Genomic DNA, 14,480 nt, shown 5'->3' with positions numbered 1-14,480 from the left:
CCTCCCTTGGCTGGGAAATGACCCTCAGCCAAGTGATGCATGAACACAGCTGGATTAGGAGCAAAGAGACAGCACTGGCTAAAGCTCTGAAATCATCAGATACATACTACCTGCTTCTTGCTCAAATACATCATACACAAGTATTAGTCCCGAGCAAGACCAGCATGGCAGCAGCCACAGGCTTGAAATGGTGAGAGATGAACACAAGTACCTCCTTCACAGAAACTGGCAACCAACATCCAGAGCAGGACTGAGTCTCACAAGCTGTCTGTAGAGACCACTAAAGGCAAAATATGGCACCAAAATAAATTTGGGATAACTTCATGGTGATTTTTTATGACTAGCTGCTTTCACCTCACCTGGAAAAGCAGTTTCTTTTGTAAACCTCATGTGACACAGGGACAAGATAAACTGTGTTTCAAATGCACCAGAGGATTAACCAGACTAATGTGAAAATATTGAGGCAAAAGGCCTTGGCCATCTCCAGAGATGCCCTTTTTTGCACACAAAGAAGCATAAAATTTGAGAATTATAAATGCAACCTGGAAACAAGTTGGGTTTGAGGTTTCTAGACTGTAATTAGCAACACAGCTGTTGTTCTGCAAAACTAGAAAACCCCAATTTGCTCAAGTGCTGTCTCTCCTACAGCTTCCAAATGCCCTCACACCGCATCACAGCTCATGCTCAGCTTAAAGACGAGAACCCTTTAGCCCTTCCTACCTAAAACACCCCCAGTGCATTCTCATCATCTCTAAATTACCCTGGACAACACTCTCACTACTGCCCTAGCAATATTTGCTACCTATCACACAGAGTTTGCAGACAGATTAAAAAGAAAGAGTCTCTGGTGCTTACACCAGAACTACACATGTTGATTAACCAGGTGTTTGTCATCATAGGGAAAGGATAAAAGCGGAATTTCTTCCTGCCTCTCCCTCACCTGGCACACAAATGCACTTGCCCATCAATCACACATTTGCAAAAAATATATAGGAACTTCATATTCTAAATATTTCTATGCCTCTATCAAATTTAGTTAAAATTGATCAAAAGGTTAAAAACTACAGAGAGCTGGGGAAGGCGGCAGCTGCCAGACACAGCTGCAGGCAAACTGCACACTGCACAGGCTTACTGCCTCAGACACTCTGCCTGCAGTTATGAAGGGTAATTTCTTAAGCATCACAAATCCTCAGCTAATCCAACAGCCCCAGCTCCACTGAAGGAAAGGGAGTTTACCAGTCCAGACACTCTTACAAACTGCCTCCCATCTTTATTCCTAGAAAAAGGAAGAAAGACCAATAACTAGCTGCAAGTTTTGTGGAAACACTTCTAGTTCTTTGGTTTTTAAGCACATAAGACATGAAGAAGCTCGCCACAGATCTTAACTATCAGTGGTGTGTATAAGCTTCAAGAGTTCCACGAAGAAAAATTCTGTCAGTGGTGTATATAAGCTTCAAGAGTTCCACAAGCTTCCAAGAGTTCCAGGAAGAAAAATACTGCTTTTCTTTCATTTGTGCTCCATTAAACTTCAGTGTTAACTGGGAGAAAAGACCCTTTTGGAAAACATTAGTCAATATGACCACTAGAGTTGGTGAATTTTTCTGAGATTAGCTCCCAACAAAGCAAGCAGCCATGAGAGTATAGTTGATATGAAGAACTTGATATGGGTGCACAAAGGAAAACACTTCTGCTTACTCTGGTCAGGAGATGTTTACAACCAGGGCTGGTACCAACAGATGCACAGCCAGTGCTGACATTTAACTGTATGTTGCTGAAAGGGACATTTCAAGAGTGAAGCTGCAGACACACAGAAGAGAAGAGATATAGTTCAGTTTTTTGCACAGGGTGGCTGTGGAAAAGCCACCTGGAGTAAGATTCACCTTGCTGAAATGTAACCATCTAGAAACTGGCATTTGCTCTGAATTTGCTGTCTGTGCTTCCTCCCTGGAGAAGAGGGAACGGCACCTCCAGCAGGTACCCCCATCCTGTCACTCCGTCATGGAAGATGGAGAGAGAGACATTACAGCTGTTAGAAGAAAAGTATTCAGATAAACTTGAAACTTTCCACTTTTTAGCTCTTCTACTTTCCATGTATAACTGAATAGTTATAGCTCTAAACAGTATATAAAAACTACAGTAGTTCACAATCTGGCCCTGTGTTTTTAAGGTACTACTCTTTTGAAATGTAGACATGGGATTTTACATGAATTATATCGTTTTATTCCACTCTCTGGTAATATATTACAAAATTATTTCAGTTATGACTGTCTTTCATGTAGTTTACTTTCTCTCAAAACAAACAACATTCTTGTGAAGTCAAAAAGTGAAATGGAAAAAAAAAAATCCTACCAACAGTTTGAAGTATTGAAGACTGTGTAAAACTACTTCAGAATGTGCTACTGTTACATGTGTCCTATTACAGTGTCTGAAGATCTACAAAAACACTAGAAAGAAAAAAATATGTCAATATGGTACAGAAACTGCAAGCTCAGTTAAAAAATAAAACCTAACACTGAAGATTTAGGAAATATAAAGTCTAACAGATTAAGTAACTGATTTAGTTAGAAATAAAAGCAAAAAATGTTAAAATATTTTTACTTGAGGCAAGAAAACAAAGTGCACTGCTTAAAATATAACCATCTTAAACTATAGTTTTAATGATTTTTCAATGAATTTCATGTATTTGGTCCTAAGCCAACAGCTATTAAATGGTTTGGGGAGGTTATGTTGAAAGTATAGAATGGTATTTAAACTATAATCATGTCTTCAAGTACTATGTGGAATTATCAAAATCCTAATCAACAGGCATAATTTGTGTCCACCAGCCACAGCTACAGTGATATCATGACGAAGTGCTATTAGATCATCACCGAAAAAACCTCCTTAAACAGAGTAGTAATACCTTGCTTATGGAACCAATGGACCGTGGCAGTATTTCTCACTACACGATACAAACTTTATATTCTAGAATTCATATTTCAGAATGCTTGCTTCAGCTTTAAGATCATATTACCACAGCTGTGAGATCAGTTACACTGTGATAAATGCAGACACAGTTGTTATGGCTTTAAGGCTTTTTATGCATCATGGCTTTAAGACTCCCAGTATACAGTAAAAACATTCTACATGTGCATAGGGACAAGTTGGTTGAGTTGGCTTAACCCCATGTGAAATGTACTTGGTGGACTAGTCTGAGACTAAATTTATCAGGGTCCAAAAGGACATTAAATCAAGTCTCCACAGTTCAAAATATAATGCTCACTCAAAACACAATCTGTGGAACTGATTTTAAATAAAACTTATTAATTCATTTCCCCCACAATCTGCACATCTGCTGTTTTGTTGTCCTTTTTTGTCAAATTTTATGTGCATCATAAGATATAAAATCTGCATTAGCCAATCTGCTATTGAAGACAGTTTAAGAAAGGCCCTATGTCCCATAGTCATTTACAGGTTAGGTGTGATGACCCAGAAGTCCTCTCCTAGCTTTACACTCCTGCAAAACACTGGCATAACTAGAAGAGCTAAACACAACAGCTGGCCAGAACAGAGGGCATCAGCAAAGGCTCCGGCATTTCCCAGCTGAGAAAACAGCATTTCACCACAGATCGTACAGCAAACACACAGGCTACTACTAGAGGAAATCAAATATTTGAACAAGCAGAGTGATGTATTTCAGTCATGCATGAAGGGAAACCCAGTGAGTAAGAATTATACAATGCCACCATGAACCTGCCCTTAAGAGACACAAAACAGTTTATTCTGAATGGAATAGAGTCAGCAAACACAGAAGTACAAATTATGTTTTTTTCCTGAAGGTGGAGGGAGCATAGACAATTTTCCAAGCATCATAAAGATTAAAAAACACTAAAAGAAGGAGTAGGCCTGGATTCTTCTGTGGAAGAATCCTCTTTAGTTTACTTTTAAAAGACCAAAAATTAAAACAGATGCACTCTGGTTTTGGTCATAGACTGATATTCCAATCATTCTGAGGCTGGCAAAACAAGACATAAGAGGTTCAAATAATGCAAAATAAAGGTAGGAATTCACAGGGATGTCTGATGTTCACCACTGCAGTATGAGAGTGGCTAATCACATAACAGAGCTTGTCTACAAAGAGATCTTCCACTGAGGCTGTTCAAGTACACAAATCTTTCTGATCGGAAGCAGGGAAAGTTGGTTTATTATTTAAATTCTGACAGAGCTAAGAGCAGGAGCAGCAGCTGATTTTAGTTTTCAATGAATATGTGGTGCATTTCTCTTGACCACAGTTTACAGTTCTGGATAAAGGGAATAATGAGAAAAAAAATAGATTCCATCTGATGAAGGGTTGGAAAAGCATCCCTGAATGTCAACTTGACAATCTCAGAAGTCTGTTTTGAACTAGTTTTGAGTGGTATAGTGATAAAAACCCATATGGAAGTAAAACCAGCAAAAAACCTACAGATCAAGCAGTAAGACTGGAATTTGAAGTTTGGAGGGCGGAAATCAAACTAGGCCACGGCAGACTAGGAACAGGACACCAGACAAAACTTTGAAAGGCTGGGTTTCTGGAGAACACAGGCAGATGACTGTGCAACCACAGCTCCCTCTTGCACATACACCAGCCTTACCTCAGCTTAACTTGTGGACCATCTCTCCCACAAAACATACCCTATGTAGGCATATGCAGACCATGACATTCTACAATAACACATCGTCTACAGCTCAGTTCTACCCACGTCAGATGAAGCCCTTGAGTTGAAGAAATTGGCCTTTCAGATCCCACACAGGAGGGCTATACAAACCAGGAGGCAGTAGGCTGAGCAAGTCCACACTAGTATTTTATCCACAGCACTACTGAAACAGACATATCCAGGCTAGAAGCTGCCTCTTTCTCTGCTTCTTTATCTATAGTTAGCATTGATGTCATGGGGATTTAGTTCAATTCATAGTTCTGCTGGGCCAAAAGACTGGAAGAGGGAGACCAGCAAGTCCAGGGTTAACAGCCTGTGTGCTAGAATATCAACTTCAGAAGAGTCCAGCTGATCTACAGACCGAATTCCTGAAGCCATTCATCCTGCGGATTACTAAGAATGATTCAAAGAAGTGATCCCTGGAAACAGACATTGCCCTGCATCCCATAAACCTATTGTAGCAGGTTACTACAGTGTGCAAAGCCTCAGTGTCAAATGTGGCTTGATGAGACATATGAGCCCACAACATTCAACAGGTCACCATGGTTAAGCCAAATTTCACAGAAGTGTATCCTTGTAGTGGTAAAACTCAGGTGTGTTCTTCCTCTGACCTGGATTATCTTTGCAAAGGAAATGAGCTGTCACAGTCCAAAGCAGAGCCCAAGCACACAGCAACATAAAAGCAGATTAATCTGGAAATCAGCCCTGAAGTGCAAAGCTGAGAACGCACCAGTCTGATGGTATAGATGTATTTATCAATATTTGGTGGAACAAGTCCAGGCAGGATGTAAATATATTTAGGAAGAACATTCAAGGAAAAAACAAAACCACTGAAATATATACATTTGAAATACGAACTTCTATACATGTAGAAGAAGGGGAAAGACCAGAGGCAGGATCATTGCCCGGATCTGGTCCTAGGTACATGTTCTTGAGAGAGACTTAGATAAAATTGTCTTGGGAAGTTATCAAGAGCAAGGTAAGGGGTTGGGAATTAAATTAACTGAGTAGCCGCTGTAAAAGCAACATGTAAACCAATGAAAAGTTTAGGAATGTGTTGAATGACAATAAGGCAGAGAACAGTATCAGATGGTTATCTGTGACTTCACAAAGCTTCATCTTCATTAATAGGGAGAGACATATTAAGACAAAATGAAAAGGAGCTTCTAAGGTACCTAGATCTTACACTGAACTTTCATTCTATGACAACAGTAACAACGCAGGCTCAAAGCACTTTCTAGATCAATGACTGTTGTGTTGCTTTGGGATAACCCCTGTGATGAAAGAGGGAGTTTAACAGACAAATTTTCAAAATATTTATACTAAGTATGAATAGTTACCCTCAGAGGAATGGATAAAATAGAAAATCCAGTTTAGACAGCATAGACAACATGTCTTAGAAAGGTAATGCATTCAAAATATTTTAAAATTGAACATTTACCCAGATCCTTAATGAGTGATAATGCTTCCCATGATATAAATGCTCCACCACCATCATCCATAGCTCCTTGACCAACATCCCAGCTGTCCAGATGTCCACTGACCAATACAATCTGGAAAAGCAATTATGAGAAAACATATCTTCATCAAAACACTGAATCAGAAAAGTTAGTTTAGCTTTTAAGCATTTTAATGATTCTGTCATAAATCTGAAGTTTTAGTTTAGAAGGGGAGGAAGGAAACATTTCAAATAAAACTAAAACATTGTTCTTTAGTCACTGAATATAAATCTGGGGTGACCAAATAATCCTAGTGCTTTAAACCACTGCCTAAATCAAACTAGATATGCTGTGAGAAATGTTTAAATGTAAAGTTTTGTCTTATACATTAACAAAGCATATACTTTACAGAGATAGAAGACTACTATATTGCAGAATGGCGAAAATTCTTTCATATTCCAGCTCTCTAAGCCCTTAGGCATGAAATTCGACTCACCCTATTTTTGAGTGCATAAGGAAGAAATACGAATTTACACTGAGGTGTTCCCAGACAGATGTTGTTGATTTATTATGTATCTATGGTACTTTTCACAGAGGACTTCTAATTTATTACTGGATCCCCTATATGCTACAACAATGACAAGGTATTTTATAGTTCCATTAGTCATAAAGATATTTTAAATTAAAAATGACATGGTAGCAAGTCCCAGATGGGTTGTCTGCAAAGAAAGTTTTGTGGCTGCAGTATAGTAGTATATGTATCTCCAGAAACACACACTTTCAGATCTGAACTCTTCAAATGTCAACAAGCAGCATCAGACCAATACCAGGAGTGAGACAGTTTCCTAACTGGACCTGAAGCTTGAAAGGCTGATGGATCTGTGATTGTAATGGAGAGGTCAAGGAGGGACATGAACTCTGGGACAAGCAGGCAGTGTGGCAAAATGATGCAACAGAATAAAAACAAGAGCAGTGAGCCACTGCAGTGCCCCAGGAATCTCTGAAGAACTGGTATCAGTAAAGAGTGCCCTTGGGATAGGGTGTAAGTGGAAGAAGACAACATATGACAGCTCAGCACTGAGGGAAAAACAAAGAAACACTGCGAGCATGTGCCTGTGTCCTGCCCAGAACTGGCCATACATGAAGGGATGCTTCTTACTCTCTGGTCAGCTAATGTCAAACAAGTCTCAGAGTTGGAGGATCTAGAAAAAGGTGAAAAATACTCAGCCCTCCGGACACCTGCTTCTCCCTAACGGTTAAGATTCTCCTGGAATATCATCTCAGCTTTCATTTATCACAGGACAACTACTCTAGCACTGAAAATGAGAACATAATGAGCTTTTCCTATTATCACCCCTGGAGGATGAAAGCCTATGCTGTCAAGTGTGCAGCTAAGATTGGGAGGAACTAACTTGGAGCCCAGGCACGAAGACCTCTATTTTCCCCTTCACATAAGAGAAATTTTAGTACATTTTCACTGGTTATTAAAAATAATGGATAAACAGATCACGGCAAGCCAAAAAATCATCAAGTGCTTATCAAACAACCATGCTTTTTCATTCAACCAAATACAAACTCAGGCAACACAACTAAAAGGTCCCTTTGTATTAAACAAGGCCCTGATAAATTATTAGTCATATCCATTGAATTGCCATATGTCCAACCAGAATGCACCAGAACCCTTTAAAATTAGAAAATATGCTATGAAATGTTTATAAATATTTGTATTATAAAACACAGAAGTGGCATGCCTTAGAAGCTGGAAAAGCTTGGGGTTAAAATCTGAATTGCAGCTTTCCTTCTCAGATGTTTCTATTCTCTTTTCTGCTTATCCAGTTTTAACATGTGCTTGCTTTCCAGCACAGACTGATTTTCTTGGTAGTAGACAGATATGGTGCAGGCTTAATTTCAAAATTAAATTTTTGAATTTAATCTCCTCTCCTTCAAAAGCATGTAAATTTGGATGGCAGGCCCTTCTGTAGAAGCCTCAGATTTACTCAGGAGGTATTCCTGCAATTTAATGTCATGATCCTCCCAGGCTTGGTGTGAAAGACTGCAAACAGCACATTTTCCAGGGACACTGCCTTGCAGTAGAGGTAATCTGTGGCAGCCCTCTGCTACAATAGCAACATAGCTTGAAACCAGATAATCTAAGAAAAGGCATGCCAGCTTTAGAGGTAGAAACCTTTCTTCAATGAAAGCACAGCGAAGTGCTCACTGTGGTAGTCCTTCCTCTTTTTGTTTTCTTATAAGGGAGGACTGAGCACATAGACATGCTTGCAGGTGGTGAAGGTAATGCATGAATGATCTCTGCTTTGAGAGCTTGGGATGTACGTGTAGCCCCACTGCAACCTGCCTATGGAGGACAGAGCTCAAACAACATTACACCCTGCATCAGACTGATGCAGACTCGTTACCGTTCACTCAATAAGGAATTTGAAATAATAATAATTTTTTTAAAAGAACAGAAAAGGCTCTCAGTGTACACACAACTATCTGTGATCTAAAGGATGTCTATTCCACAATGGCAAAATTGCCATGTGGTTTGTTTGTTCTTGAAGCCAAAATTGGTTTCAGGAAGATAACTATTCACTCTCCTGGGAAACAGTTAAATTTAGAACAAGTTTGTAAACTCACTGCGAGAGAACCAAGTTTACAATTGAAGTGATGCCTTGTCTTTAGCAGTGAAAGAATACCTCACTAATACTGTTCCCTGGCAGCAATCTCAACATGAGCTTCTGAGAGGAAATTACTCCTCATTTCTGTGAAACAACACATTGCAATAGCAGGAAATTCTGAATCAGAAGAAGGTGGTGTAATCCCATTTGGGGTTACAGACTCCAATCGTAAAGCCAACTCCAGAACATTACACCAAAACAGATCAAGGTTCAAGTGGATTGAGAAAGTGAGATAATTTTATGGATGAACTTTTACTTAAATTTACTTAAGCTGATGCCAAGAGTAATTACATAAATACAACCAATGTACTTCTATGTGAAAGTTTTTTTCAGTTGTTTTTTTAAACTATCATGCTTTTGTAGCAGCTGCTAAAATGAGTTTCAGTGATTCTGCTGATAGCTATCCATAAACATTCTTAAAATAAGACACAGTCATAAAATAACAAAACTACTATGTTTATCATTGTCTTTAAGTAGATCTAATGTGTCCAGGCTACGAATGGAAATACTTCTGAAATTCACTCTAAACCACTATATTATTTAAAATAGTATAAAATTATAGTAGCATAAGTCTCTGTACAGGTGGGCTAATAATAAAGGCAGTTAAAGCTTTCAAGGATGTAAGATTATTGCATTTTCCAAATCTGTTGTGTGGTTCTCAGCTCCAAATCTACACACAGACTAATCACTTACATTTGCACAAAACATTCGTACAGAAATGTCAGCACATGCCAAAAGAATGTAAGCACTGCAAAGCAATGTAAGCAAGTATATGTAAGTATAAGTGCTTGTTTTAAATATACAGAGAAACCACAAGCAACTGTATAGGACAGCACAAAGACAGCAATACACATTTGCCAAATTGACCAAAAATAAATTTAGGATAAGGCAGCTTGAATGCAACATGACAACTTAAGATTTGGCTTTCCTGCAGTGACACAGCTAAGAAACGCAACCCTAGGCACAGTGCCAAGCCGATGCAACAGAAGTGAATCTGCAGGAAACATTTCAAATAGAAGATGAGTTATTCTATTTCCTTCTGCACCAGCATTAGACCTCTATTGGATGCCTTTAAGTCATGCCCAGCATTTCAAACAAGCATATTGAAATATTTTAAAATTATATTTTACATATTTATATAAACATATATTTATATATTTTACATTTTAAACGCAAGAAGATTAGGAAGAGGAACCACCCATTCACATACATTTGCATATGTCATGAAGTTATCCTTTTCTAACCAGGATGGCTTTTGCCATTAAAAAATAATCTCCTATTCCATAGTCACACATGCCTATTGTATTTGCCACACAATACCTTCATAAAATGTAAGTGAACTATTTTCTGCTTAGTTTGGGGGAACTTTAAAGAAAGTCTACTCCACTTTTTATTAAAGTCTCTGCAATCTCACTTGGTCCTGTAGAGGTATAATGCAAGGACTTATTTCTATGCAAAATTTGAAATCATAAATAGTAAACATTAGAAAAGAACTGTAAGTAACATTTACAATAACAGAATTTAATCTAGAATACCATTTGTATTAAGTTGTAGAATACCATTTGTATTAAACCACCATGCAAAGTTATTTCATGTCACTGAGGTAGATGGTAATGGGAGAGTAATGAAGTAATCATTCATCTTTGCCCTGCATGGATGAGTAAGGCTTCATGGATGGACGTTAGCATCCACAAAGTAGGGCCTCTGTTGATGGAATCTGGCTATCAACACATTCTCTTAGAAAAGCTTAGTAATAACTTTCATTATCCAAACCACTCAAAAGCGTTTTTCCGTACATCTTCCTGCAGCAGACAGGGAAGATAAGGATCACCTTAACTTTATGGAGAGGGCAGAAAACTTAAACAAGGATCACATACACAGAGAATGGGATAACCAAGAACTAAACAGGATATTATAACCAGATCAAGCATCTTTAGCCAAGACACATTCAAACTCCAAGTGTCTGTATGCCAAAACTTCAAGCTAAAGCAGTGAAGTGCTCTAGACTGTAACTTATTTTCAACTGCTAATCCACATTTTCAGCCAGATGTTGCCAAGAGTGAGTCGTTTGCTCAGGCAGCACAGGTCTATGGTGTTCCAGCCCAGTTCCCAATTAGCTGAAAACTCATGAAAAGCAATTCTATTCAAATTTTTGTAGTTTGTTTTTCTCCAGCTTGCTTCTAAATAGGTCCATCTTAAGCTCTAGGTACCACAATAAGGTCTTATATTATTTGACCTGGTATTTTTTCTGTGTGAATCCTTTCCCAGTGCATGAGATATTTATACAATACATAGGTTACACATATGAATACCAGAGACAGCTAATTTGTGTTTGGACCAAAATTAGAGGAAAACAGAAGAATTAGGATCCCCTGTTCAATCCAGTCCAAAAGTTGCTTATAAATTCTCTCCTTCCCGAGATATTCATTACTCTTTTTACTCACACAAACATTCTCTCACTTCACAATTTCCTATCTTCCCCAGTGCCAGACAAAATTTCTGATGCTAACTAAACCATGACTGAAAAGCTCTTAATCACAGCTTAAACCCAGCACCAAATTCAGGCCTGTGCTGCTAAGCATAGGGAGTACATTTTGTGTAATCTAACCATTTGGATAGCATGACAACTATGAACTGCCAGATGGCTTCAGTTTATAAGGATCTAAAGATTTTCTTCATTTCACTGTGTTAACAGCATGAGAACAACGGAAGAGAGAAAGGCAGCATATCATGTACCTAACTAGTAGGCAAATAAAACAGCTGGCAGGACTATATTTAAGCCCATCATGTTTAACTTGCCTTCAAAACTATGATTAAATAAAGTCTTCATATATACAGATTTGCAAATTAAGAGTACTAAATCTGGTATGGCAGTTTTAGGATGTATTAGCATCATCCACGGTAGTGCTTGCAAATATCTTCTGGAAAATTACAACACCAAGAAATAGGCTCTTCTACTGCTTACCCACGTAGCAAAACTGGCACTGGTGTCCTCATCAACCTTCTTCTTTTAAAGTAATTCTTAATCTACAGACTGTATTCTTTTTCCCTTTTTTTAGGAAAAAGTCCTGGTGTCTTAATGGAATAAAATGTTGGTGTGTAATTAGGGGTTTTTGTCCTGACCGATTCTCTTCCCTATTCCACCTCAAACCTTTCTCTCTTCAACTCACACAGCAAAACAAATGACAAATGACAAATTAAGAGTTGTCAGACCCTCCTACTTGATACTTAGTGTCCAGGCAGAACCACATTCCTGTATACAAACCAACATTCCTCAAGTTTTAAAATATTTACAAGAGTTATTTATGTGCATCATGCAAATAAGATTCTGTAAATCAATCCCTTGGCTTTTCCATCAAAGGCCTTCTGAAATCTAAACAATCAGAACTTGTAATCCTGTGCTGTAGCAGCACACAGACTGGAGCAAATGCATCACACATCATCTTCCTTTCTGGAATCCAACCCAGTTCTTCCAACAGCAGGATAGAGATTTGAAGAAAACTTCTCAAGCATTGCATAATAAAGATAATAATTTAAATAGTTCTTGCCTGGACACTGCATTTTGTATCTATATTACCATAATTTCAAGATCAGCATCTCAACATTTAGGAAAGACAAAACTGACAAAGTTGAGTGCCCATCAGCAACATAGCACTATATGGCATGGGATTAGAATTAAGACTTACATGTGAGGTTAGATATATATATAAGAATATATATATATATATATAATTGAATATAAACTCTCCTGTATTTAAAAACGTGTGGTTCATTAATACCAGAAAAAAAAAAAACAAACACAACACCTTTGTCCCATTATATTTAAACACAGGTCTACTCTATTGTGTGTAATTCCATCAACTTCAGCAGCTAAATTCAAGCACAGAGCTGTATCAGAGCTATTCAGTTGTAAAAAAAACTTTTTTGGTAAAAACTCTTTGTGAAAGTCTGCTCTGACCATTTCACAAATATTTGTCTTGGGTTACAAATATGTGAAAAAAGATTTGTGAGTTTCTGCAGTTGCCTTTAAGAAAACACTAACTGCCTCCAGTTAAAACTGCAATTGGATTAAATCATGTCCTAAATGTAAATCAGGAACATTACTACATTTAGTGGATTTTATTTTGTATATATAAGAATATTTCTTCAAATTAGTTTTTAGCTTATTAGTATCCAAATAATATGACTTCATTGTGCAGCTCCTTTTATTAGATTTCATGCACATTAGGAATGGTTCTTAAATAATCAGTCTAGCTGTCTCAACTAATTTACAGTCCTAAAGATACAGTGAAGTTCAGAAAGAAAAAATGATTAAAACAAAAACTGTCTTTTCTACTTAATACCCAGTGTAGTAAGTCTTAAATTCCAAGCTTCTGATTAAATGATAGATCTGCACATGAAACAGAAGTGACTCAGTCACACAAGAATCCAACCCTATTATTTCTAAAAAGCTGATTAACCTTCAAAGAGCCTCTGTGTCACAATATACAGTAAACTCTTTAAAGCTGAATCTCTACTTTAAAAGTGATTGAAAATAAAGTGTTCTCAGAAAGTATTGCAACCAAACCTTCCTGTTTGAAGTGAATCTCAAAACCACTGAGTAGTTAAATAGCATGGGTTGGTATCATTTATGGCATATAGACAGTGAAGGAGAAAATTATTCTGAAAATGAAATATTACTGATAAGAGAATTGTAGTAAAGGTAATGAGACATAGATACTATATGAGCATTCAAAAGATAACCAAGTATTGAAATGACTACCATTTTCATACTAAATGTTGAATTTTAAGACTTACCATTTCCATATTTAAGTTTGCTAGAATCATTTATTTCCTATTTCCTGACTTGTAATATTTCAGAAATAATACCAATTTCACAATACTGTATTTTGAAAATAAGGATTTTAATTTATGTATTTCAGTCTGCCTCTACCTGTTTTAAGAGGAAAAATTGTAACAATAACTACCTCTAAACAAAACGTGGTATCACTGAAATATCACTTACCCTTGATACAGATGATGTTGTAGCTGCTATTTTTCTAGTTCAAAGCATAGCAAAGAATCTCTGCAATACCCCTGGATGAAAGCTGAAACAGCATCTGACCTGATGTGCAGACAGAAACAATCCTTCTTCTACACTTAGCAAAGCAAGACTTCCCTTACACACGTAGTAGATGATTTGTGTATGAAGAAAGGGGTTAATTTATAATTTAGAATCTTTGTATTATATGTTTTTCACTTGAAGGATATAATTCCTAAAGCAATAGGGATATGATTCCACATTAATACAAATCTAGTAACATTCTCTAATGTTTTATCTTTGAAATTTCTTTTATCAGATATCAAAATTAATTTCAGCTAAAATAAACACTAATGCCTAGTGCTACTTCTTTCATTGAAGCATTTACAAAAATTGTCCTACTTGTACACTGTGAAAGTATGTACTGCTGGCAAGCACCCCTTTTCAAAACTGTAAAAATTGTAGATTTTTCTCAAAAAATTACAAACCTATTGTTTCCTTTTGAGAACACTAGAGAACCCCTCAAGTCAGACCCATGCCCTGCTAGTATTGCCTTAGAGCATTCTGATGACCTAAAATGTCCTGAAAGCTATCCTGGATAGCCATGCCTGAATTGTCCCTCAAGAAAATAGACTTAATTTTACAAATCCCCCAAGTAGATTGCAGA

General features: G+C 37.4%; 1 protein-coding gene across 1 annotated transcript in view; it reads right to left on the bottom strand.

Moving 5' to 3' along the window:
* The window catches only part of CPQ (carboxypeptidase Q), a 138,783-nt gene that overhangs the window by 51,162 nt on the left and 73,141 nt on the right, over window positions 1-14,480 (bottom strand). Inside the window, exon 4 of the mRNA XM_026843569.1 lies at window positions 6,118-6,229. Within this exon, the coding sequence (XP_026699370.1) occupies window positions 6,118-6,229 (112 nt within the window). The remainder of the gene's footprint in view (window positions 1-6,117; window positions 6,230-14,480) is intronic.

The sequence above is a fragment of the Athene cunicularia genome, assembly GCF_003259725.1.
Source record: "Athene cunicularia isolate RWA chromosome 2 unlocalized genomic scaffold, athCun1 chr2_part1, whole genome shotgun sequence".
Classification (NCBI taxonomy): domain Eukaryota; kingdom Metazoa; phylum Chordata; class Aves; order Strigiformes; family Strigidae; genus Athene; species Athene cunicularia.
This window is presented reverse-complemented; position numbering and strand designations above follow the sequence as displayed.